The 26,170-nt window shown below is 39.0% G+C and overlaps 1 protein-coding gene across 3 annotated transcripts in view; it reads left to right on the forward strand.

The window, feature by feature from the left end:
* The first annotated feature begins 731 nt into the window (after positions 1 to 731).
* The window catches only part of GLI3 (GLI family zinc finger 3), a 246,887-nt gene continuing 221,448 nt past the window's right edge, over positions 732 to 26,170 (forward strand). The window contains exons 1-2 of one of the 3 annotated variants that reach the window (XM_048839132.2): positions 732 to 1,279; positions 17,155 to 17,317. In XM_048839132.2, the coding sequence (XP_048695089.2) occupies positions 17,194 to 17,317 (124 nt within the window). In that variant the 5' untranslated portion in view covers positions 732 to 1,279; positions 17,155 to 17,193. Of the gene's footprint in view, positions 1,280 to 1,565; positions 1,825 to 17,154; positions 17,318 to 26,170 lie in introns of those variants that run through there. The other 2 variants (XM_048839133.2, XM_048839131.2) reach the window with 2 other exon arrangements.

The raw sequence follows: 26,170 nt of genomic DNA on the forward strand, positions 1-26,170 counted from the left end.
AACCCCCTGCTCAAAGCAGGACCAATCCCCAACTAAATCATAGTCCTAGGCTGGGGGAGAAAAGCTAAAGAAAAGAAGGACAAAAAATCCAAAGGCAGGTTTTTAAAGGGAGAAGAAGCTCAATACTGGAGAAGGAAGGCAATATAATAATATTTCCAATTCTTCTGATCTTTGATGTTTTTTCTTACAGCCCCAGGTCCTGGAGTCATGTGATTTCATAAGACACTGAGCTTTAATTGAAAAAGTTTCCAGCCCATGTGGGTGCAGAACTGAGCCTGAGAACGTGAACCCTGAGGGGGCAAAAACCAGAAGGTAAATAAATAAACACCTCAAATATATTGTTTTTTTTTTTAAACCTCTTATGCTTTTATGTGGCTTGATTCATGATTTTTGAGTGCTGGGGGTACTGAGAAGGTTTGAAGGTAGTGGGAGAGAAACAGAGGGTAAAATGAACCAGAGTGTGAGGGCAGGATAAAAAAGGAGGAGCAGGAAAGGAGAACAAGTGGGACTTTCTGTCCCGGATTGAGAGCTGGGCAGAGATTGAGGATGGGAAGGGAAGCAGAGAGCAGGACAGAAGGAAGAGAGGAAGATGAAAAAGAGAGAAAAACTGATGCCAGAGGGAAGGAAGGGGGAGGTGGCTCGGTGAAGGCAACATATTCACACCCCAACCCCCATCCCTCCCAGCTATGGGAGTGGCCTCCTGGTGTCTGAGCTGAAGCTGGGGGGAAGAGAGGAGGAGGAGAAGTGTGGGGAAGAGGGGACATCAGATTGAGAGCCTGTGTTTCTGCTGGTCCCAACTCCTCATTCTCCCTCACTCCCAGGCACTGAACAGCACCAGGGGCACACCCCCTCCCACGCGCCTTCTCTGCTTCTGATTTCCCTCCTCCTCACCGAAATATTCCGGCATTCCCCAGTGTACAGGAGGAGGGGAGCGGGTGACCCTCACGTTTGTAGCACTTCGACTGGGCAAATCCAAAGAAGGGAGTCAGGCAACAGTAAGGGAGGGGGCAGGGGGGAATCTTTTCCTCACTCCAGAAAGTTGAGCGCCCCACTCTACCCACACTGCGGGGCGGGGGTTGAACCAGCAATGTGCCTTGCCCTGAAGCTCTTTCCCCCTCCTCTGGTCTAAGAGTGGAGTCTTGAAAGAGAGAAAGCGGGAGGAGGGGTTGGTGGTGGAGAGGAGTCCTGCAACATCTGTAAAACTTGGACTAGGAGAAGAAGGAGGAGGAGGAAAGGAGAGCGAGAGAGAGGAAGGCAAAAGGGACAACTTTTCCAACACGTGAGTATCGGAGCAGAGTGTCTTTATTTCCCTCCTTTGGTGGACTTAAAAAAAAAGGGGGGGGCTACAATGCAATTTATACGGGTTGGTTAGAGGGGAGGTCGAGGGGGGCCCTTTCCGATGCAAGTTTTTTGATGCAGTCTAGTCGATTTCCCCCCCCCCCCCTTTGTTGAACCAAATCAGAAATGTCAGTCAGGGCGGGTGAGTCAGAAGGGATCAGATTACAAGATCACTGAAACTGATGTCGGATCCGCGCGCACACACAAACGGAGAGGGCTTCTCTCTCTCTCTCTTTCTTTGCGGGAGGAGGGCAGGAATAAAACAACCACCAATACACACACCGCCCGGCCTCTTCTCTCTCGCTCCATCCCCCCGCGCCCAAACAGAAGCAAAATGCCCGCTTTCATCCTTTGGGGCCGGTCCTGTTGAGCTTTGCAAAAGGGGAGAGAGCGAGATCCCCACTGCGGACGCTGTGCGTGTGAGATACACCAGCCCGAGCTCTTCTATGGGAAGTTTGGGGGGCTTGACAGAAGCAGCAGCAGCAGGTACGTGGACTGAGTTTTGCAAGAAGTTCTTCTTTGTTTAATGGGCTCTGCAAAATGTTTTGCAAGAAGCCAGAGTTTTTGGGCACTTAATTTTCATTTCCGATCTCTCTCTCTTTTAACTTGGAAGAGGGGGGAGCGAGAGGCTATCCGAGATCTAACCAAAAAAATGGCTGTCAAACTGTCCTTAACTTAAAGCCCCCCCCCCCCCAAAGTATACAGTCATATGTAAGTATTCTCTCTCGCTGCCTGCCCTACTGCACTCCGAAAGGATTTTGAGGCTTAATGTCCCACAGTTGAACTGCAGATTTCCATGCAGCAGCTGCTTTTCCCCGCAAAGAAACTGCTTGTTATTTTCATGCCAGTTTCTTTGGCTGAAACTTTGTTGCTGTAGCAAACACTCTGTCCTGTCTGGAGAGGTGGAAATGTCTCGGATGTGTGTGTTAGTTTTGGGGAGAGAAGAGGAGAGGGAAGTTCGTTTTCTAGTACTCAGTTTTGATTATTCTGTAGGAGTTTCAGGGGAACGGCTTGGGAGTGGGATGGGGGAAGGCGTCTCGTTCATAACAGAGGAAAAGTGAAAGTTGTGCCTTCTCTTTATGATTTTGTTGTGACTGCTGCCTTTGGAACTTGGGAAGCTGCATACACTAAACTGCTGGGATCTGTACACCCTCTACAACTCCCCCCTTACTCCTTTCTTCCACTCCTCGTAATGTATGGAGACAAATATTGCAGCGGGGAGGGATTGAATATGAATCACTCCCGACAGTTACTTTCTCGGCTTTTTTTGGGGGGGTGGGAATGGAGAAGAAGGAGAACGCATATATGATTTGCTGCAAACCAATCCCTGTACTAGGACCTCTGCATGTTCTTACATCAAATAACTTTAAAGCATTATAGGAAAGTGGATATGCGGTTGTGTTAATTCGCCTGTAAACTTAGGTTGTTTGCACAGTTGCTCTTCTTCCAACCCAGATGATATAAACGCGCGCACACACACACAACACTAAATGTGAAGCTTTCAAGTCCTGGCACCACGTGAAAAGAAAAGGTAAAAGGAAATCCCCTCCACACCGCCCCTCCATTTTTTTAACCCTCTGGTGTATAGTTTTGAGCTGGTCCTTTGGGTACAGTGTTTGTGGCCTTCTGCCAGTTTTTATGTAGATATATTTATGTAAAACATTTTCTCTCAGCTCTTTGCCAGCTGTTCCACATTTTCCAGCTGCCACTTCTGTTTGACATGATGGACTGTACGGATCTCAAAGTAAAAGAGCCTTTTTAGTCAAAGGTATGGATGTTTGTCCACTTGGTATATAATGTTTAAAGTCTAATTCACCAGAGGAGTGCTAGCTAGCAATGCATACCCCACGCATCACACTTTATTTTCAAGGGTTAATAAAGCATATTTTTATTTTGAAGTTTCATCATGCTTATTTAACTTCCTTTATGTGGGATCACAGAAGAACTCCAATATAAAAATGGTTCAAAGCCTTTGAAATATGTGGCTAATTAAATTAACAAACCTTTTTAAAAGGGCGCCAGAGTCTCTCACTGTGTCTCTCTACATGCCTGATATATGTATCTATGTGGGAACCATTTAGGTCTCTTTAATGCTTAGAAATCACTAAATTTCTTTGTGTTATACAACTCTTTATAGTTTCATATTTTGGGAGATTATGAACTGAAATCCACAAGAATGGGCCTTAATCATTTTGAATATTTGTGCAATTGCATTGTAATTTTGAAAGGTACCTCACTGATTGATTCCTATAATTATTTCATTTAGGTCCTTTATTAAAAATTAATAATAATCTGACAGTTTCTTAATTACATATGTCAAGATTATTTTGAAGGGAGAAAAATGCTATGTTTTCAAAGAAGAGTAACATTAAAATGTAAAAATAGTTCTGAATATACCACAGGATTTCAGCTGAGGGATTATATTAAAAGTAATGGTGAATTAATTTAACAATATAAACTGTATGAAGTATCCTCAGAATTGGTTTATGAAATGAAATTTGGGGTTTAACAAGCTAATACGTAATACATTTAGTTGGTTAGTCTACACTCAGATTTAAAGCAAACATTAAATAACATTATCTGTGAGACAAGGTTACTTTTAAGCAGAACATCATTTCTTTTACACGAAAGATCGTGTGGTTGAAAAGGCACATCTAATGTGCGGGGAAAAGGCACTGTTTTAGTGTATATAGTTCTTTAAAAAAAACCAACAACCCAGCAGTAAAGGAAGTAAAACTGTGCATTTCTTGCACATGGCTTTCAGTATGGCATTCTGTTTTCCAAAGCATTTTCCTGTCCAAGTAGTACAAAACAAAGAATTACCTGCATTTTCCTTAATGAGTTGACTCCTGTTTTGTGCTTAAAATGTATGCATTAGCCAACACAACATTTAGCAGTGCATGTAAAGTTCATATCTGAAGGTATATTTTGAAATGAAAATGAAGTAGTTTGTAGCTGTGTTTATAAACATTCCATGTTTAATTTCTTAATTATTTTTATTTTGGATTAGCTGGTACCTAAACTAAAATATTAAGACTCCTCCATAAAAAATTTTAGTAGAATTTATTTCCTTTTGTGAGTTACTTAATAAAAATACTTTTCAGTTATCCATTGTATGCTAACTTTGGAAAGTTTGAATTACACTTTCGCTCTTATTTTTGGTAAAACTATTTCCCCCTGCACCCAGCAGCTGGTTTGATCCTGACTCTTTGAATACAAGTAAGAAGTGAAATCTGTTTGGTTGCAAAGTGTTCTTGAAAAGTTAGTCATCTTTGCCCAGTAAATAAGGTATCTGATGCTTATTAAAGCAAGATCCATTGGGGGGAGGAGGAGGGAATTATGAAAGGAAGTAGTTTAATGATCAAGGTTGCATACACTTAACTATATGGAGACTGTAATATACTAAGAAAAAGAAGACTTGAAGGAAAAGTGAATCAATGAGTCATGAAATCCTTAGGAAAACCTTAGTAATGGAATGTTAATGCTTTTAGACTATAGTAGATTATCTTAAAAGTCAGACTTTTCTTCTTTATGCAATTGTTGTAAATCCCTAGCTAAAGAATACTTTGAAGAAGGCTTTAGTTTTGCTAGCACTCATATTCTGCAGTCATTCTGATTGTTTTGGAAGAGTCAAGAAATTTTCTGCCAACTTGCAGCTAGGTAATTAAAATGCTAAAATGGCTATAGAGGAAACTTTTTATTCAACAAAAGGTTCAGCTCTAATAATGACTTTAACTTTCCTTTCAACTACAGGTTTTATAGACACCCTTCCCCCTCCCACCCCGCCACTGCCTTAGATTTTGTCATTTTTATATGTGCATTGATTTGTTATAATTTAAAATCAAATCAAATGAGACAGAATAAACAAAAATAGGGCATGGCTGCTGAAAACTTTTCAAGTACTTTCAGTGTGTTTTTCATCTTTACTTTTATTTGATAGGTCTGTGAAATAGAGTTGTAGACTGGCCCAGACTTTAAATGAAATTTCACACTTTGATGATTTTTTTTTTTAACTTTGATATATTGACAGCAAAAGGAGCTGCAAAGCTTTTATATAACTTGAGCAGTAACGCCAAGCAGCAGTCAAACGTCTCTATGCATTTGTGTTTAACTGCAGAAGAAAAACATGTCCATGGGCAGTAGAGGTTCTTATCAACTCCCTAATCCCAGATCCCAGCAAACCTTGAGGGCATGCCTCAGATCTTGCTGCAATCATTGTAGACTCTCACAGTTTGCAGATTAAATATGCTATGTGTTCCTGGCTCCAACAACAGTTTTATGAGCTCACTAAGCTTCCTGTTTAAAGATCCTTTTCTGAAGTTTTTAGGAGCTGCTAAAGGCAATGCTGTCTGGAGTAAGTGGTACTTGTTAATTTAGAGACACTTCAGATATTTCATTCTGTCTGTAAAAATAGCCAAAATTGTTGTTTTCAGATTGAAAGTCAAATTACACTGAAAAAAGGCCCCTTTAAAGAGTGATACTGTTGTTTTTAATGTGTTTATGATTATCCAAGGCTGCAAAGCATACATGGAGCTTGATTTGTTTTATGATGGTTTGGCTTTGAGTAGTGTCTTTAAAATTAGACTTTTCAGTTGTAATTCCAAGTGTATCTTTTACTACATCATTTTTGAACGTCTTGTTATTGATTGATTGATTGATAGGCTGCTATAATGCATCTTTAAGGGGTGTTTCTTCACCTCGTTCCAGCAAAATTTTAACAAAAAATAAATATTTGCTGCAGAGGGCGAATTGCAGACATTTATATAGTTTGATATTGGAGACTGCTGGGCCTCAGGAAAGTACTTTAATTCTGTGCCCTAACTTCTCCTCTAGCTGGTAAATAGTTAACGCCTATACTTCATTCATTATAATCATGTTTATGTATTTGGCGTAATAGTCTTAATTAAAACGGAAAATACTTATATCATTGTCCAACAACATGTGTCATGTTATTCCCAAGAGAACTTGAGCCAATTTTGTGTTTAAAGGTTATTCAGTGAATGAAATTGTGAAAACCAATTTGTCAAGGTACTGCACAGTTTCTGTTGGTTTTCAACCCCCAAATTCATTGTCTGCGTGGCCTAGTCATTAGTCATCAGTGTATTAGTGCTGCCTTCAGGCAATGCTGCCCAGCACTTCTTCACACCATTATAGCTCTAAAAGTGTACTCTGCCGATTTGTAGAATTACTGCTCTGATTTCCGCTTGGCTAGGTTTGAGGTAAGTCCCCTTCCTACTTTCTAGCTCACTCTAATCTGTGCTTTCTTTTAAGGCTGCTTTCTGCAGAGATTTAGGGGAAAACTTTCTTAAAGACTGTGTTGGCATCATACTGTGGTTTTGTTGTGGCATGCAGTGTATAAATTGTACCTGCACTAAACTGAAAGTACATTAAATTGGTTTTGATTGAAGAGCTGGTGTTTCTCTATTTAAAAAAAATCTAAAACCTAATCAATTGATTTTACTGTTGCCTAATAGTTTGTTTATACTTTAAAAAGAAACTAATTAATTGGGATAGAGTACACCTTGTTATTCTTGACTACACACTTCCTGAGTGTCAGCACAGATTATGTTCAGAACACATTATCAGATTTTATTTCATGAATATGGTATTTGACATTTCCACTATAGTTGTAGTTATTTAGTTTTAGTTAACATAGATTGGTCCCCGTCCCTCCACCCCAAAGCCTGTTATCTTAATTGAGTCCAAAATACTTACATCTTTTTTAGGTTGAGTATCTGTTATTTGGATTAGGATTGAAGGATCAAATTACCCTTGTGATGAATTAGAACAAAGTATATTTGGATGTTTTTGGTCTAGAACCATGTTTTCTATCTCATTTGTCCTCTTATGTACAAATCTGGTAATGTCAGGAAAATCAACTGGGTGTAAAAATACCTCATCCAGCTGCCTAAAGAATGAAGCCTTCATTAAATAAGATGTATGAATACCTGAAACTGAAGAGTCAGAAACACAGATTAAGCCAATGTCACTTCAGTACAATGTCTGCTGTTCTGAACTGTGCATATTAAAATGAAATTCTAGCACTAAAGATCTTAACTAATAGGACATGTGGCTTGGTTTGGTGTGGCTTAGCACTTTGAACCATGAATCTCTATGGATGGTTTTTCTTGGAAAATAAGACAGCAGTAGAATTCTGTGATTATATTGTGTGTACAGCCTGAGTGGACTGGAAGGTAATTTATATTGCAGCAATGTAGAGTTGTCCTGTTGCAATTTTGTGAGGTTGCAGAAACTGCAAGGAATGCTGATACTGTTTTACTGCTATGAGACAGGTGTAAAACCTAAAATAAAGTTTAAAAGCTGAAGATAAAGTTTTATAAACTACATTTTACACTTTAAAGTCTTCTTGGATGCCTGTAGCTTTCCTAGCTTTTTACTGGTAAGGTTAAAACATCTGTGTTGGGTAAGAATGTGAAATCCTGCTTTCTGGATCAAGTCATCCTTAACATTAACGTATGTTGAGTAGATAAACCGAGTTGTAGGAACTGGAAATTGGTGATTAGAATATTGGACTTCCCAAATCATTTTGCTTGAGTTCTTTAATTTTGTTTAAAAATGCTAATTGTAAAATGTGGCATACAGGCTTTTCTTCTGTGATTCGTATATCCTTAAGTTGGAAACAGAAGATGCATCCTAAGCAATACTTGCATTATGTATGTGTCATCTGGGCTGATACGTGCTAAATATATTCTTCATTGAGCTTATTTGCTGTATAGATTGACATGGATATATAGATCTAGTTTGGATTCTAAGGAAACTTCATTTATTGGGACTGATGATCTAAAACAATACGTCTGAAGAAAACGACCATGCTACTGGAAGTCAGATATAGTGCCGGGGCTCTAATAAGAATATCGTTGCATTTTTCTGTGGTAGTTGTAGTTGAAGTGACCTTTTGTTTGATTAACTAAATATACCATGACACAAAGCACATCCATTACAGGTGTTTGTCGTTTGTTTTACCATCCTGTTCTGGAGAAAGGGCAAGAGAAGAGGGGAAAAGCACACCATATCCTCACCACAAGTGTTTTCAGTGCTAATAACAGTATCAGCAGAGGAAGTCATAGGGCTTGTTATCAACACAGCTAGAGTTGCTGATTGTCTTCCTCTGTGGCACATTCTCATCCTTTCAAATCGACATTATGAGTGACCAAGATCATATTTGATAGAATCCCTGTTTTACAGAAGGAATTTATATTGCTTATATTTGTTTCTTATGATTTTAGATTTATTAGTTTGGTCCATAAAGGGTCTAGGCAAAAACTAAGCATAGATTTAGAAGAGAAATGTAAAATGTAGCCAATTATTTTAATGAAATCAATTGTATAAACACCAAAATCTGAGATTTTTTTCTATGCTAATTCTTTTAAGACTAAATCTACTTTGCCTTAGGTTGTTTTTCTGTAGAAGAGTTTTAAACATAAGGACATAGGATTATAAAACATTAGGCAATAGCACAGATTATTCTGAACCTTCAGGCGATATCACAGTTTTAAATGAACAAGTCTATGTTGTTAATAGCTTGTGTGTCACCCTGTTAAAAAAAAAAAACACTTACTAAAGTAAAGACTTGAAAAAAGGAATTTATTTCTGTGTTTATAAATAATATTTATGGATTCACATTCCATATAAAAATAAACAGTGCTTCTGTTCAGTCCATCCTGGATTTTATATAAGTAGGCCAGAAGTTAGAATAGGGCAAAAAGAGGAATCCAAAGCCTCTATAATTCAAATAGTGTTCTGTTAGACATGAAGTTCATGGAGCTGCTTTTCCTTTTATAAGTTTAGTTGCATAACTTTAAGACAGCTGGATATTGAACGGGTTATGAATATATATATACCCCAAAAGATGCATACTTCTCCACATTATTTAAAATTGCTATAATGTGATGGAAGGCCTGATTATGCAGTCCTTACTCATGTGAGTTGTCCTCATTTAGCTTAATGAGAGCTCCTTACGTGAGTAAGGGCCAGAAGATAGGGCTGTTAGTCCGACAATGGACAGTTAGAACCACATCCTGACGTCCTTACTCAGGCAAAGCTCCTGCTCAGTAGAGTTCTACCTGGGTAAGAAAACAAGTATCAGGTCTTAAATCAGTACATTTTTTTCCTGTGGAAAGCTATTTTATTTTGACAGAAAATTTAATCTTTTGTAATAGGAAAAGTATTTAATTGGTATTTTACCTAACAGCTTCCTAAATCCCAGTAACAGAAGTACATATAATGTACTAGTAATAATATATAAGTGAAATAGAACAGAGAAAAACTACGTCAGGTGTTTCTTCAGAATAAAGTGTTGTTTGGTTCTATAAAATATGTATGTTTCAAAATATTTTAACAAACTTGCAATAATTTTTTACATCTCTCTCTAATACTAATAGGTAAACAATTATAGCTATCTATCTCCTGGGTGGTGTAAATATATGTAATTCCTCTAGAGGAAAGCATCAGTTACACTGAACTATTGAACAAGTGTGCTCCAGAATAATTTCTCACTTAGGGCCCTAATCATGGGGCTGATAATAGTGCTGCTTTGCCTAGCTGATTGCCTTTGTTGTTTGTGATCCTGTATTATTGTTGCCACTAGCTATTTAGCCTATCAGGAACAGATCAGATCATCATTAATCAGGCTTTAGGTTGAGTTGTTTTTAAATCTTCAGTTGTACATGGAGGAAGGGGGGTGGGGGTGGGAATCAAAGGGAAGTAATACGTAGGAAAGTACAGCAGGCACATGAATTTTGAAAGGTTGTATTATTACAGTCATCGCTGTGTAGCTTTTTTTTTCTTTCAAATTCAAACAGCAAAACTTTCCTATTTGATTCTAGTATTAGTTTTACATTTTTTAAAATTCAGCACTGGTTTATAAGGACTATGTATTTCTCAAGATAGGCAGTTTTAGAACATGCATGAAAATTAAGGAGAAAAAGAAGAGTTGTGAAGAGTAAGATTTATCCAGTTACATATCATCAGCATTATATTATATTTCTGTATTTAATTAATCTGAGCCCAAATTTTGCCCCATCTTACACTAGATGCAGCCTTATACTGACCAATGAGGTTGCACAGAATATAAATCAGATCAGAATTTGACCAACAGGTCATTCATGGAAGTTGTAGCCAAACTAGTAAGGCCTTAAAAAGATATAAACTGATCTAACTTTTTTGGAAATTCATAGTATCTGAATTAATTATTACACCGATATGGAAGATGAAGTACACCAAAAGCTTAATCTTACAATTGGAGGGTATTTGATAAAATACATGAATCATTTATATTTTGGGGGAGGAATTATCAAGCGTAACTGTGTGAGTGTGACTTTGCATTCATTTTGATGTGAAGCAACGCTAAAATTTAAGAGAGCTTTGGAAGTTAAACATACCTAAATCAAGCTTGTATAAATCAATGTAAAATAGCTCTCACTTAACAGACTAAAATTCTCATGGAAATTTTGCATTTGAATGTAGATGTACAAGACAGAATTTTCTTATTCTTAATATTCCCAAGGAATAGTGTGACCAGTTCTGATAAAATTGATAAAGAGTCCTTTATGCTTGAAAGAGACTGTGTAATTTCCTGATTGTTCTCCATGCCTCCCCTTGTGTTTTTCACTTTCACACAGTTTCGTTGTGTGAGCTTTACTGTATCCCCAAAGACTGCTTCCAGTAGGGTGGATCAAAGTGGTACATATGAACACCCCAAATATGCAGAGTAATTTCTGAAAAACTAAAGATGCTGTGTTTGCTTGCACACTGATTGGGGCACTGTGGATGCTGATAGCAATCAGTGCGAACTTCCCTACTGCTGATGTAATGATGATGAATGCTGTGACACTGCTATTTCAGACCGCTCTTCTCAAGCGGATGCAAACCACTTGTTAATGAATTGAATACAACTACAGCAGCATCAAATAAAACCGGGAAAGGAATTAAAAAAGAGACAAACCAAATAAGAAAACAAAAGGAGGCAGCAAGTGGTTATAGTATAGAAGAAACATAAAACTAATATGCAAATCAATAAGCAATTTAGGGGCTGGATGCTGCAATCCCTTACTTAGGCAAGTAGTCCCACTGAAGTCAGTGAGACTTCTTGTATGAATAAAGGATACTTGAAGGAGCAAAGGCGTGGCAGATCTGTCCCTTTATACCAGAAATTCAGAGAGGAGAAAGAGCAAAGAGGTTAAGTGTTAAAAGAAAATGAAACTAAATATGCATATGAAGGGCCAAATTCTCCTCTCTTGCAGTGTTTCAACCCCGTTGATTTCAGTGAGGTTGCCCTGGTGTAAGTGGGGAGATTTCCCTCCCCACAGTATGCGTATGATTGTTTTTACTACTATGGGTGATTACACACACATTGGTAATTATATTAGTTGAACTTACTTATTAGTGAATTTTATTGTAAGAAATAGGTATTATTACCATTTTGTTGACATTCAAATTAAAAGTGAGGGTATTCTTCCTTTAATTAGTTTATTATTGGCAGCTGTCTATTATAATCTCTTCAATTTAATATGAAATTGATGAAAGTTCCTATTTATGATTTAAAAAGTAGAGACACACCTGCAGACAGGTTGCTGGTATGAGAGGGATTAGGTTTAAAATGGGATTCTGGAATTAATTGTGCAATGGGTTCAGGCCTGCGGGAAAAGTACAAAAGATTCAAGCATGGTTGAATGGGAAAAAGCCATGAATGTTTGCTTTCAGGAAGGAATGTTTATCCCTCTGTTTACCTATGAAAGTTCAGGCTTTAGCCATATAACATTATAGCGTTTTCTCTTTGTTGCAGTCATCATTCATATGCACATGCAGATAGAGGACAGCCATCGAAAAACAGCATTCCAATTTTTGAAAGCAGAGTTCAATTTTGAAAAATATGTATGTGATGTCTCAAGGTTGGGAGCAGGGAAGTCACTGAGCCAAATGCATGGGGCGTTGTAGACACTATAAATAAATAAATAAACCACATAATATTTTGAAAGTGCAAATATTTCATAATATTTTGAAAGTACTTCAGCCTGGGTGTTTTTCAAAACCTTTTTGTTAGTGATCAACTGCCAATGGAAATAAAACTTTATTTTGTCCTGGACCTTTGATCTATCTATCTATCTATCTATCTATCTATCAATAGACTGTGATTTACATGTTTCATTACAGTTTCTGAGAGGGGGAAAAATCACATCTGAGCTTGAGGATAGTGATTCTAAAAGTGTTGGGGGGCCTGTAGCTCCTACTGAAGTCAAGATTAGGCCCATAATATAACTGTGGTCAGAAGAGTGAGTCTGTAAAAATGATATCTTGAGGTTCCATATTTATTATCCATTGATGGCTTCCATGTCCGCAAACATGTCCAAACATGAGTTTTCTAATGGTTAGCTTTGCATACTCAGTCTGCTATATAAGAATCGGACTATTCTTTCTGCCAAGCACATCACCACATTTGATAAAGAATTAGAACATAGTTTAAAATTGAGGGTCTGATGCAGCAATCTCTATGCTAGTAGAACTCTTGTTAACTTCAGTGGAACGTGTATGTGTGTGTGTGTGTGTGTGTGTGTGTGTGTGTCAGGGGCAGAGTAGAAGGGGAAGGAGGTTGACAAGATGGGGAGGCCTAGAAGGACAGGATATTGGTGGTTCAAGAAGCAGAGTTGGTTTCTCCGTAGTGAGATTGCCTCTGCAATGCAGATAGTAATAAAAATAGGCTTCAGTGTGTAAACTAAAACTATGTCTACATGATGGACACAGCTGTACCATCTCCTGCGTAGCCGCTCTATGCTGGCGGGAAAGAGCTCTCCCTCCGGCATAATTAAACCACCCGCAAGAGCGGCGGTAGCTATGTTGGTGGGAGAGTGTCTCCAGCTGACATAGCCCTGTCCCTACCGGCGCTTTTGTTGGCAAAACTTATGTCGATCGGGGTTGTTTTTTTTTTTTTCACACCCTGACCGACAAAAGTTTTGCTGACAACAGTGATAGTGTAGACAAAGCCTAAGTAGATATGGCGGAGAGCATGTATAACCCACACATGTCCTGGGTGTGGTGTTCTGGCCCATTTAGGGGCACTCAGACCACTTAAAGCGAGAGAGAGCTAAGACTGTAGAGCAGATTCATTTTTAACAGACAGTTGGCTTTTAGCTCATACTGTAGAGGCTCATGCCCTAAGCTCCAAAGGTCCCAGGTTCGATCCCGCCGACGACCGGGGTCTGTCTGTGTTACACATGTACAACAAGCTGATATTTATATTAGCAAGTTGCAAGTTTTACAAATTTCTGACCATAAGTGCACTTTAAAATAGTAAGTTGCTAACTAGGGCCTCTGTAGCACCAGTTATGGCATGGTACCGAGGGGAGCAAAATTGCAGAGAAAACTGTGGCAGAAAGTGGGATTCTAGCCTCTAGACATCTCTCCATATTTAAAAAAAAAACCAACTCACCTGTCTAATGGGCTGTGAAAAAAGTAACCAAAAGAAGGAGCAGGAGCCACTTTGAGCCACAAACTCCGCAGGAAAATATGTGGCAAGCTAATGCTGCATATAGCAAATTAATTGCGGCTCCCTCTCTCTCTTGCCCCTTTCCCCCACCTCCTTCTTGGGGTAGCTGCACAATTACTACTCAGAAGCTAATGTTAATGCAGCTACTGTCCCAGCCATGCTGTGACAGCTAGAGAGGAGGAGGCTGGAAACTAGTGAAGAAGAATAATCCCACCTCATAGCTGGCTGGGGATCTTCATGGTTGAGGGGGATGAAACTACTGCAGATACTTGGCCTCTGTGTCGTTTTCTGGCTCTGTCTGTGGCTGGTTCACTCGCCTTGTTGGTTCTGTGACAGCGGGGCAGAATGTGTGGCCTCCACAACTTTGACAGTGATGAAGAGTTCTTGAATGAATTTGTTCCCTTTCACATGCATTAGCCACATGAGTGGGAGTGTGTGGCCCTAAGATGTCAGAAAGCAAGGGTCAGATTCTGCAGTCCCTACTTCGTCCTCACACAGGCAAACCCATTGAAGCTAGTGGAAATGTTGCTTGACTAGAAGATTTGTCCCTTAAAAGTCCAAATAGAGGAAAAATAATGGAGACAACCAAAGCTATAGCTTTCTAAATTCCTTGGAAAAACTGTGTGGAAGATTAGCCTTCATAGAGACCACTGCCTAATTTAACACACTGGTGGACAAAGCACTAAAAATATATGTAGTAGGATTGTCCCCTGTACTGGTTGGGGGCCGGACTAGATAAGATGATAGGTATGGTAATTAACTGAAGCCATGGACTGGCCTCCCACTGAGGAACACACAGGAAAAAAGGGAGTGAAAGTGTGTTGAGAGATTCTGAAAGTTTAAAATTTATGAAGTTCCTATCAGATTTTCCCCAAAAAAGTGGAAGGTTTCAGGGAGTAGCCTCTAAATCCTATGAATTCCTTTAGCCACTGTGCAGTTTGCTGCTGGATAGTCTCTTCCCCCAGGATAGCAAGACTCCTGCAGGAATTATGTTCTCATTGGCCCTCCCCTAAATGACACACAAACTGCCTTGGAAAGGAATGCAGTGTCTTTAATACTGAGGACTTGTATGCTGCTGGAGTTGGAATGGAACTTACCAAGTTATGGGTTACTCCTTGGCTCATTCAGTCCCGTATTCAGACACACCTTCTGAAATTCTGCTCAGGGTGAGACAGGAAATCATTCTATGAATTACAGTAATATTTAGTCCTTATATAGCCATAGGCACCAACTTTCCCCGGCGCCGGTGGGTGCTCGTGCCTGCCCCACCCCGACTCTACCCTTTCTCTGCCCCCTCCCTGCCCCATTGGACCCCTTCCCCAAATCCCCTCCCTGGCCTCGCCTCTTCGCCGAGCGTGCCGCATTCCCCCTCTTCCCCCCTCCCTCCCAGCGCTTGCCGCGTGAAACAGTTGTTTCGTGGCACAAGCGCTGGGAGCTGGGGGAAAAAGTGGGCACACGGCGCGCTCAGGGAAGGAGGTGGAGGCAGAGGTGACCTGGGGCAGGGAGCTGCCAGTGGGTGCAGAGCACCCACCAATTTTTCCCAGTGGGTGCTCCAACCCACGGAGTCTGTGCCTATGTATATAGCACTTTCAGCCACCTATTTCAAAAGACTTTTCAAAGGTGGGTCAGCATCATTGTCCCCGCTTTTACAGATGGAGAACTGAGGTATAGAGAGGTGAAGTGGCTTGCCCAGGATCGGTGGTAGAGATGGGAACGGAATGCAGGCCTTCTGACTACCAGGCCAATTCCTTGTCCTCTGGGCCACTATACTTCCCTTAGTAGTGATTCACATAGTACCTGGGCCTTTCGTTGTTCCCCACTATATAATGATTAGTTTTGGGATTATTTTATTGCACTGTTAAACTAAAGTGCCCCATTAAATGCAGGGAAAAGGTTAACTAAAGAGCTGCATTTATATGGTTCAGCAATTTTGCTTTGTGCATATTTATTAAATTTTTTACCAGGTCAGTCAAAATTGCAGAAATCAGTTAACATGGGGTGTAGCAAAAAAGTGTCATTAAATATCTTTATAGGTTACATTGTGATTTATTATTGAGTTTGGTATTTACTTATAACATAGTTGACTTCAGCTAAAAGTTGAGCTAATCTAGTCCTAGAATAATGCAACTTATTTTCTTTTAATATCTATTTGGTGACATCTTGGTGGGGGTTAGACTAGATGACTCTTGTGGCCCCTTCTGACTCTGTTTCTATGATAATTGTAACACCGCTCACAAAAGGAAGCATCTAAAACTCCTTTTTTTAAAGTCAAGTTTGCTGATTTATATACTTTTTTTAATGTGGGACCTAGTTTTAGTTCTTACAGCACTGCTAAGCAGCGCTGTACTTCTTTGGGTCTCAGCACCGTATGTGCTGAATATTGATCACTTTACTTTAATAGACTGCCATGTGTCAAGCTAAGCTACAGCCAAGAGCTTGGAAATACCTATGTTCCTTGCAGACCAGGATCACTGTAGTCACAGTACCTTGAAGTGGAATGCGCGTAGAATTTTACCCTCTTGGAAACCCCTGGGTTTCTTGGGTTTATGTCACAAATATGAAAACTCTAGGAATATGGTGAAGTGATCCAATGGATATAAAATGACGGAACGATGAGTCAGTGCAGATGACAGTAAAAGTAATCAGTGAAAGGCAGAATAACTAAACATGCTTTTTGCATGGCTTTCCATTTTCAGGGTTGTCATGCAAAGAAAGTGTTCCCATTATCTGTCACTAGCAATCACATTTGCCTTTCTCTGTGGTTTTCAGAGCATTGTTCCAATACGCTTTTGTTTGAGTTACATTTTTAAACAAACAAAATGAGAGATGTTTACATTAATAAGGCAAGATAGACTAGGAGAGGTAATTCGTTGCTGTCTATTAGGAGTAGTGAGAATGCTGAAGATTAAAATTTGGCTTCTACAGTAACATGATGGTTTGTCTCAGTTCTGCTACATGGTTCCAAGCTGTTCAGGACAAAGGAAAAAAATCCCGCCTTCTCCCCCCACCCCCCTTCAAGTCCATTAAAATTCTTACAGGGTTTTAAAAAATGTGGACCTTCCTGTCAAAGCAGCAGACTAGACCATGATGCTGATTCTGTTTAAAAGCAAATGTGCTTGTCTCTGGTGTTAGCATTTCCTTAAATTCCTTAGGAACTCATGCATGCAAACCTGATTTGATGAGCTTCATGAAATGGCCTGTGGATTTCTAATGCTGCTGTGCTGCAGGCTCTTCTTCAGGTGAGAAGTGTGGCAGGTTTCTGACTAAGCTTTTTATGGCATTTGAAGTTTATGACTCTATATTGTTTTATTCAGGTATTAGTGCGAGGAGAGCTGAAGTAATGAGAAGTCATCATGGAGGCCCAGTCCCATAGCTCTGCCACAACCGAGAAGAAAAAAGTTGAGAATTCCATAGTGAAATGCTCCACTCGAACAGATGTCAGTGAGAAAGCTGTTGCCTCCAGCACAACTTCCAATGGTGAGTAACAGCAGGGATTTACTAGCAGCAAAACCTACAGTAATTTTATGTTCACTGCATTCCTTGTGAATTGAGCATTTGCACCTGGATCTGTGTTTGTTCTAAGGAAAGACTAAAGAAAGCAAACGGGAGAAAAAAAGTGGATAGGATATAATAAACCCTGTTTTGGCTTCAGACATAGCCTTTTTCTTCCAAATTTTCTAATTTGAGATGTAAATCTGCTAAGTTATTTATTGTAGGAAGTTCCTGTTTTGGCATTTTGGAAATCTTCTTGATTAGCCTGGCAAGCATTGCAGATGCTTTGCATTTTACCATGGAAATCTCTTCCAGTAGTTAGATAATTAGTTATTACAAAAGAGACAAAAGTAGCCTTGCCAAAATTAATGGCAGGGTTTTTTCTCTCTTGTTTTTCAAATAAACTTGTCTATTGTAAATTTTTTCCCCTGTCCCTGAAGTTCTTTAATGGCTGGTGACAAAATCTCAAGTGAACTTCCAATGAATTCATTTCAAAGTTGTGACTATAAAGGTTGCAGATTTACAAAAATGAAGGGGTTTAGTCAACTCTCCCCAGGGATTACCTCATTTTGCAATTTTGGATACTCTGTGCCATTCCACGCCCCCAACCCCTTTCTTTGTTTAATTTACAAGAGCTAAAATCATTGGTCCTTACTAAAGCAAAACTCCCATTGAAGTCAAGGGAAATTTTGTTCAAAGAAGGCCAACAGTATTTGGCCCCATGGCTTATGATTGCTGCAGATTAAGCTCTGCATTTAGCAAAGAAATTCAGGCAATCAATCTGGTAACTGTTACAGAAGAAAAAAATGGCCGTTCTTTTTTGTGTATTGGAGTTGCTGTGCATCCCTGGGAGAACTCGGAGTGTCCCCTCCTCCACCTTGCATCAAGGCCACCATCTTTCAGTCAAAGGCAGGGTTCACTGTTCATTGAGTTGAACAAAAGCGCACACACCCAAAGAGAATAGGTGGAGACTTGAAGTGAAAAATGCACAAGTTCTGCAGCTGTACTGAGGGGCAGATCAGGAGAATAGTTAAACATTTGGGGGAACATATCCCTTCGTCCTTCCCAGTGGTTCTGTCACTAGATTTAAAGCATGCCCAGCCCCAGCTAAGGCAGGGATCAAGTGAACATAAAATCTCCCTGTTAACTACTGGAACAACCCTGCCAATTTTTAAAGTATGTTAGATCAGATCCTCAGCTTGTGTAAATCTGCACAGCTCCAGTGGTGTCACTAGACTTACGCTGATTTACACCCGCTGAGGATCTGGTCCACTGTATTCTTTTCAATGACAGGATTTTACACATTGACCTAGTTTTTTTACACATATACATGCTTAAATACCCTGATGCAAATCCCGTATAGTGCGCACTCAACCACAGTGTAGGCACACGTGAGCTATGATTGACAGTGTTGTCTGATGTTTGGATCAGAGGACCAGGAGTCAGGACTTCTGTGTTTTTTTTCTTTCTTTTTTTTTTTTAATCCCCAGTTCTGCTGCTGACTTGCTGAGGTCCTTGGTCAAGACACTTAATCTTTCTCTGTTTAGTTTACATACCTGGTTAATGGGAATATCAGTAGTTAACTATCTTTAAAAGGGTGCTGTGAGGCTTAATTAATAAAAGCACTTTGAGATCCTCAGAGGAGAAATATAAGGATAAGGAATTATTATTAACCGTGTTTTTTGTGAATGTTTTCTGCAGTGAGACATTAATGCAGTACACCCTTGGTACCCTTTTGCAAAACTCTCTGATTTTTTTTTCTTTCTGAAAAATGCAGATTCAGGTCAACAGAAACATTTTGTGTATTTGTGTCAATTCTGGCTACTTGTTATGGTTGAACCAAAAAAAGAAGAAAATTCAGAAATGTCAAAACAAAAAAAATTTTTTTTCAGTCTAAAGGGGAGTTAGGTGGCTTTCACAGAACTGAGGAGGAGGAGGAGATTGAGAGTGTGGGACCTCCCCTTATAACCAGTTGTCCAGTGGCTAGGGCACTCACTTTGGGAGTGGGAGACCTTGGATAGAATCCCCCACTCTGGAGCAGGGACTTGAAGCCTTCCAGAGGAGCGTCCTAAGCATCATGCTATAGGCTTTTAGGTTTAAGGGGTCGGGAAAGCTCCACTACTGCTTCCTCCTCACAAAATTTTTTGTTTGACCCAAACCAAAATTTTTCTGACTTTTTCAATTTGTGGAAAATTCTGAAAAAATTCAGTTTTGATTCAACCTGAACCAAAATTTTGTTTAGACTTTCTTCGGAACTGCCAGCAAACTGAAAAATCAGTTATTCCCACAGCTGTAGGACACACTCTACATCTAGTCAAGTCAATGACAAGGCTCCCTGTGACTTCAGTGGTTAAGGATTGAGCTGTTAGGTATGCTTTTTAATTGAGTCAATCGTAAGTAAATTCAGGACTGGAATGTCTGACCTACCCTAATATACAGCCAGCCCTAGAATTCTTCCACAAGGGCAGGATTGAGCCTTGGATGGATATAAACTCTTCAAGGGTATTAAGATATTTCTCTTAAAGTAGTCTATATGGTCCATGTATAACATACTGAAATAAGTAATGATACTAAAACTTAGGAATTTAGAGATACTGAAGGTTATAATTCCGGTATGCTAAAGTTTTGTCTCTTTGCAAATGTGACTGCCATGTTAATGAATTTTGGTAACAGGAGACAAATTTTATTAATGCAGCATGAAAGCTCTCTGTTGCATCTTTTGTTTTGTAATACTGGAATTGTTAAGTGTTAAATGAACTTCACCAGCTGATATAACACACCATTTGCTGCACAAACATTCAGTTTCTGTTTATGAATCGCAGCTTTTTACAAAAAGGTCAAATAACATAGAATGGTTGTGATTTACAGTTTTCTGCTTTCTTAAAACAAGGTAAAGCTGCTTAAAAATATACTGAGTAATCATTGGTGTATTTACCAAACAAGGCCCCGCATGTGGCCATTACAGATCAACATCTGCCAGTCATACCATCACCTCATAAATATATCTAAAAACTGTGTTTTCCTTTCTGGACAACACATTAATTAGCAAGTTTGCCGAGTAACATACACTTGAGTGACAGCTGTCCAGGAGTTGCTATGTGAACTGGCATTTTGTAAGTGGCTCCACTGTCTTCTAAAAGATTTACAATTGAGTCATAAATAGGTTGAAAGCTCTTAGGGTTTTGTGCAGAACTTACAATTGTGCAGGAGAAACAAGGAAGACTCTATTTTTAGTATTTCTTTACAGTTCCTGAAAGAAAATAACTGTTCAATGCACCTGATAGCAGTACCTATGTTTAAATAAATATTATGTATGGAATCATTTAAAAAAAAGAAAAAGCATTTTATTGTCTGATACGCAAACTCTGTTTTATTTAAGAGTCTCTTTGGTGCATGAGTGTTATTGAGAACTATTTGATGATAGATTTGGGGCCCGATCCTGTGGGTGATGATTCTAAGTGCATATTATTTCACATAGGCTCAGACCCATTGACAGGCTTGGCTCATAGTTTGCACTTTGGCCATTTATGCTGAACTACCATGATTACTCTACGTAGAACAATAACAGCAAATTCTGTTGCAGTCACTTAACCACAAACTGTACTATAGTGCTAAACTGCCAGCACTGTGTTAGTTCAGGGGCTGCCAGCATTTCCATTATAGAACCCAAATTTCAGGGATTTATAACTCTGCTATTAAAATGTGCTCCAGGCTGTAACGTGCATGGAAGGTCTCAGTACTGGAGTAAATTAAAACTTTTTTTAGGCATATGCTCAAAAATAAAAATCATGTTTTTGTAATAATTTTAAAACACGTTTGCTAGTATTAGATGTCTTATGGGACTGCTGTATTTTGTTTTGAATGAATTTTTGAAGGCCTTTGGTCTCTTCTTTGGGTTTTGATTTTGTGTATATCAACTAAAACCACACATATCTTACTATGGTACACTTCTTTACAAATCTGTCCTTTTCCCCTTTCTTTGTATGAACGCTATATTTACTGCTAGGATAGTGTTCAGAATAAAACAAAACAAAACCCTTAAAAGAAATTTGCTAATGGAGATATTTATACAGTACTTTGTGAATGAATGAGAATCTATGACTCTAATGTCAAGGTATGAAAAAACTTACATTTATTTGTAATTTAATACCCTTAGAATGAATCCACTCCACGAATACAAAGTATTAATAATAAACATAACAAATGAATATCATTTTCACATAGTTGCCATGTTACTAACGTTTATGCTGGAATAATTGTGCCTATGCCTCAGACATAAACCCTGACACCATATTGATGTCATGAAGCTTCACTAACATGCTTCCACATCCCCCTCCCCATCCACAAAATCGGGCCAGGGGCTGGGGGGTAATAGGTGCCTACATAAGGCAGAGCTCCTAATATAGGGACTGTCACTATAAAATCAGGACACCTGGTCACCTAATGCACCCCTACCACCATCATTTACGAACACAATAATACCTTTGTGACATTGGATGCACACAGGTGAGGGAGCTGTTCCCTGCAATGTTCATTTATCTGTGTATTGATTTAGACCCTGATCGTGCAAAGTGTTCCATGCACACAGTAGTCTCATTAACGTCAAGAAGGGAACAGCTGTTATGAGAGGGGTCCAAAGGTAATAAACTGGTTTGAGTACAGATCACTAGCATTTTCTGTGGCCTTTTCTAGGGAGTCTGCTTGTTAGGGCAACTTACACCATTGTCCTGCTAGACGTTTCTTTCTCCTCTGCTGGTCAAGTGATGCCTACTATGGTAATAAATGATCACCCGATTTAAAAAACAAAACAAAACATTTTCCCTCCTTGATGTGAAAGCTTTAAACATTAGGTGTTTCTAGAGCGTTTGAGACAATACCCAAGCATCTGCCTTACTGAAGTATAATAAATGCACACAGTTAGGTTCTGCTCCTTCATCTTGTTGCACTTGCATGACACCCTGCACATATGTGGAGCCTCATTGACTGCAGTGGCTATCTGCATGGAGGAAGGGGACTGATTCAATGGCTTCTGATCCTTATGAAAAATTTCAGTGTAGCTCAGAGCTGCAATCATGCAAGTGCTGCAGCATGTGCTTAACTGTAATCATCTAAGTAGCTCCAGTGGGACTATTTGCATGCTTAAAGTTAAGCATCTGCTTTATCACTTCAGTAGTTTGGGCCCTTAGATATTAAGTTCTGCTTTGCAAATAAATGGAGCTTAACGTTAAGAAAACAAAAGGAGTACTTGTGGCACCTTAGAGACTAACAAATTTATTTGAGCATAAGCTTTCCTGAGCTTATGCTCAAATAAATTTGTTAGTCTCTAAGGTGCCACAAGTACTCCTTTTCTTTTTGTGAATACAGACTGACACGGCTGCTACTCTGAAACCTGTAGTTAAGAAAACACTTCCTTTTAAAAAAAAATGTTGACAACCAATCCCCCTCCCCTCACACTCATACTATTTGGCGTTTGAATTTCTTCATTGAGTCTGTTGTATGAATATGTTGGTGGGGTTTTTTATTTTTAGTTTATTTTTGGTGAACAAAATCCAGTGAATTCCCATTACCTGCAAACAATAATATAAAAATGTAAACCTACATTTGACATTATTGCTTGCAATATATTTGAAAATGTTTGCATTCAGCCAGTATTTATTTGCGAATGATGTTTTTATGGGCTTTGTTGGTGACTGTAAATAAAATGTTTGTGTTCTGTCCAGTTGTGGCAATAAATGATTTTTTTTTATTTTATTTTTTTTAGTTTGCATTACAAACAATGCAGTTATTGTATAAAAGCTCCTTCAGTTTCTGACAGGCAAGTACTTATTTTCAGTTTGATGTGTTTTGTCTACTTTTTGACCTATGAGCGCTTTTCAGTGTAATCTGATATTTCTTATTAACCTATTACTCGGCTTAAAAAAAAAGAAAAAAGAAAAAGCTAATTATAAACATATGTAGGTTGTAGACTTGACTACCTTTATCAGAATCAGACAGTTATTAAGAACATACTTTAAAGTGATAACAGAAATTATTATATTAATGATGATGTAACTTGAAACCAAGCATGAGAGGAAGTTCACATGCCCACTTTGATTCTTGGAGCCAGCTTCAACTAGGTCTTTAAAAAATAATTTTTAAAAGTTGTCCTTTAAGGATTGAATGAGAGAAGTATTCAGGAATCGGCAAGCTCAATAAGAATCACATTTCCTGTTTTAACATTTGGGTAGTTACTGGCCCTGCTGCTCGCTTTCAAGCTCACCATAAAATAGGTGTTAATCATGATACCTATGCTTTGGCCCCTTTAGTTGAAGTTATATGTCCAGAGTCCTGTTGAGAGGTCAGAGTTCAGAGGAGGTTGTTAGCTATCAAGGAATGTTGCCTGTACTACTTTAGTGCCCTGTGAATTGAGTCCCTCATTGATTATATTTATATGAGACTCAATTCTGCAAGGTGATGATGTGGACTTCTCCTCCCTCACTGAAATCAATGGGAGCTCAGGGGCACTCTTCACTTTGCAGTATCAGGCCCAGAAGGAAACAACATTCTATGGAATCAGCTATTGTAGGTGACAAAAATGTTCTTAAATCCTAAATGTGTGGGTGTGCATCGTTTTTAGTGAGGTGGCAAATATTCCAGGTTACCTCTAGTCGTGATAATAATCAAGCACAGTAGCATACAAAATAAGTGTAACATTCTGATCCTGAGAGGTGCTGAGCATCCATAATAACCACAGGTCCCAAGTGAATGAATTTAAAGGAGGTGGCTTTACTTTGGGATATCTCTCACTGACTCTTGAAAGGCGCGGGGCCAAATTGTTTTCTGAAACCAATGAGCGTTGTTGTATCCATGTAACTGAGAGCTTAAGTTGGTCCTCAGTATGTTGTAATGTGAGGTAGGCAGTCAGTTAAACATGGGGTCTATCTGAGTAATGGAAGCATGGTCCTTTCGGTATGTTTACTAATGGGATTTCAGTTATATTGTTATGGTTTATCATAATTTGAAACAAACTACTCATATCCAGTACTATAGTTCAGTGTTGTGTTTCTTAGTTCTGGGAGCCAGCTTTTTTTCATGCCCTAAACTAAACAATCCAGCACAGACCATGGTCTGCAGAGATGATACAGTACTATAGCATTAATTCTGCAGGGTTTCCCTCCTCTCCTTTCTTCTCTTCCTTCCCTGCACATAACCCTGTGTATGTTAATAGTATGAGGGATATTAAATGTCAATCTTGCTGTATTCCTCTGCAAGTTCCTGGGAGAGATGATTGAACAGCTTATCCCTGCCATCACTGTAATCAGTAAGTAATGACCTAACATCCCATTAGATGATATGAGCTGGAATCAGTAGAAAACACTAGTTAACATTGGTAGCTTGCCACCCAAATAAGGTGGAAGGTTAGAGTTAATGAGCCACACACTTGGAATTAGAAGAGGTGGAAGATTTACTAAAACAGCCTACTTGCAGTGGCCAAAAAGGAAACCTGGAGTGTGAAACAAACAATGGTTTGAAGCGAGGTGCTTACAACATGGCAGCAGTAAATATACCATGTATCTTGTGCACTGCCAGAGTTCAGCAGCATAAATCAAGTCTTGAAAATCTAGGATTTACAACCGACAGTTTTCAAAAAACCAGAGTCTGATTTCTAACAGCACAGCGAAATGGATGCTAGCAACTGAAACTCCAATGATATCATTAATGTTCCAAGGAAGGGCTTTCTTGCATTAAGCCGTGGTCCCTGGGGAAGATATCCCAAAAGAAAGAGGATTTCTTAATGACCTTGCACCACTGAGCCAGTGTGTGCCACCAGGATAGGAAGCTTTACAGCAGCACTTCTATAGTGAGTACTGTTGCAACTCTCATTGTCACTGAAAGTGGATGTCAATACAAGCATCAATACTGAAGCGTGCACGTCAAAGACATAGGAGGGAGGACAGGAAAGGCATTAAGTGTTCTCCCCTCTCATGGGAGCGTCCACAGGTGGTTGGAACTTGACTGAACTTGGGAACCTGCAAGTTATGAGTCCCCGTGGAACAAATTTTACACTGACTTAAAAAACCTCTGACAACCCCACTGACAAGTAGAGGCACAGAATTTGGCCCTGTAATTCTTAAAGCTAAAGCAGTTGAAATGTACTGTTAAGTAGTTTAGCAGATCATGGAATGGTGTGCAATGGTGGTCTAGATATTTTCTATTTCATATTTAACTCTGTGTCCAGTTAAACAGAAATAAGAGTCAGTTGTTTGAATAGGTTCCTGCTCTGTATGTTATGTTTTTATTTTTCCAACTTTTTTATAAAAAAGGAAGATATAAAAATGCAGCTTTCACTATCATAGGAATTGTAATTAAATGCATATGCTAGTAAGTAGTTAAAGTGTGTTTAGGGTCTGTGAAGTAACTATATATAAAAAAGTTTCTTCTTAACCAAAACATCTTGTCTCTTATTTATTCCAAGTAATATCTGATTGCTTCTGCAACAAAAATAGGATTTTGCTACTTTGCATTGCAGAGTCAACACACCTATGAGAGAGTGAGCTAGATTTTATTATCTTATTATGTTTTTTACCCTTTACAAAATATTCACCTTGAGGCGTACAGAAGTGATTCCAGCTTGACTTTTAGATTGTAGGTTATGTCTGTAGCACTGGTGGTTAGAAAATATCACTTATAAACTGAGCACATTTGATCTGGACCTATTGAAAGACAGTAAATATAAAGCTCAACAATTTATTCTATTCAATCACTTCAAAGTAGAACTATGCTGGGAAAAAAAAGGAGTTGTTTAGTTTATTTTAAAAACTGTCTTGTAATGCTTCCTGGGCCAAATTTTCAGAAGAA

Source organism: Caretta caretta, chromosome 2 (assembly GCF_965140235.1).
Source record: "Caretta caretta isolate rCarCar2 chromosome 2, rCarCar1.hap1, whole genome shotgun sequence".
NCBI classification, from domain to species: domain Eukaryota; kingdom Metazoa; phylum Chordata; order Testudines; family Cheloniidae; genus Caretta; species Caretta caretta.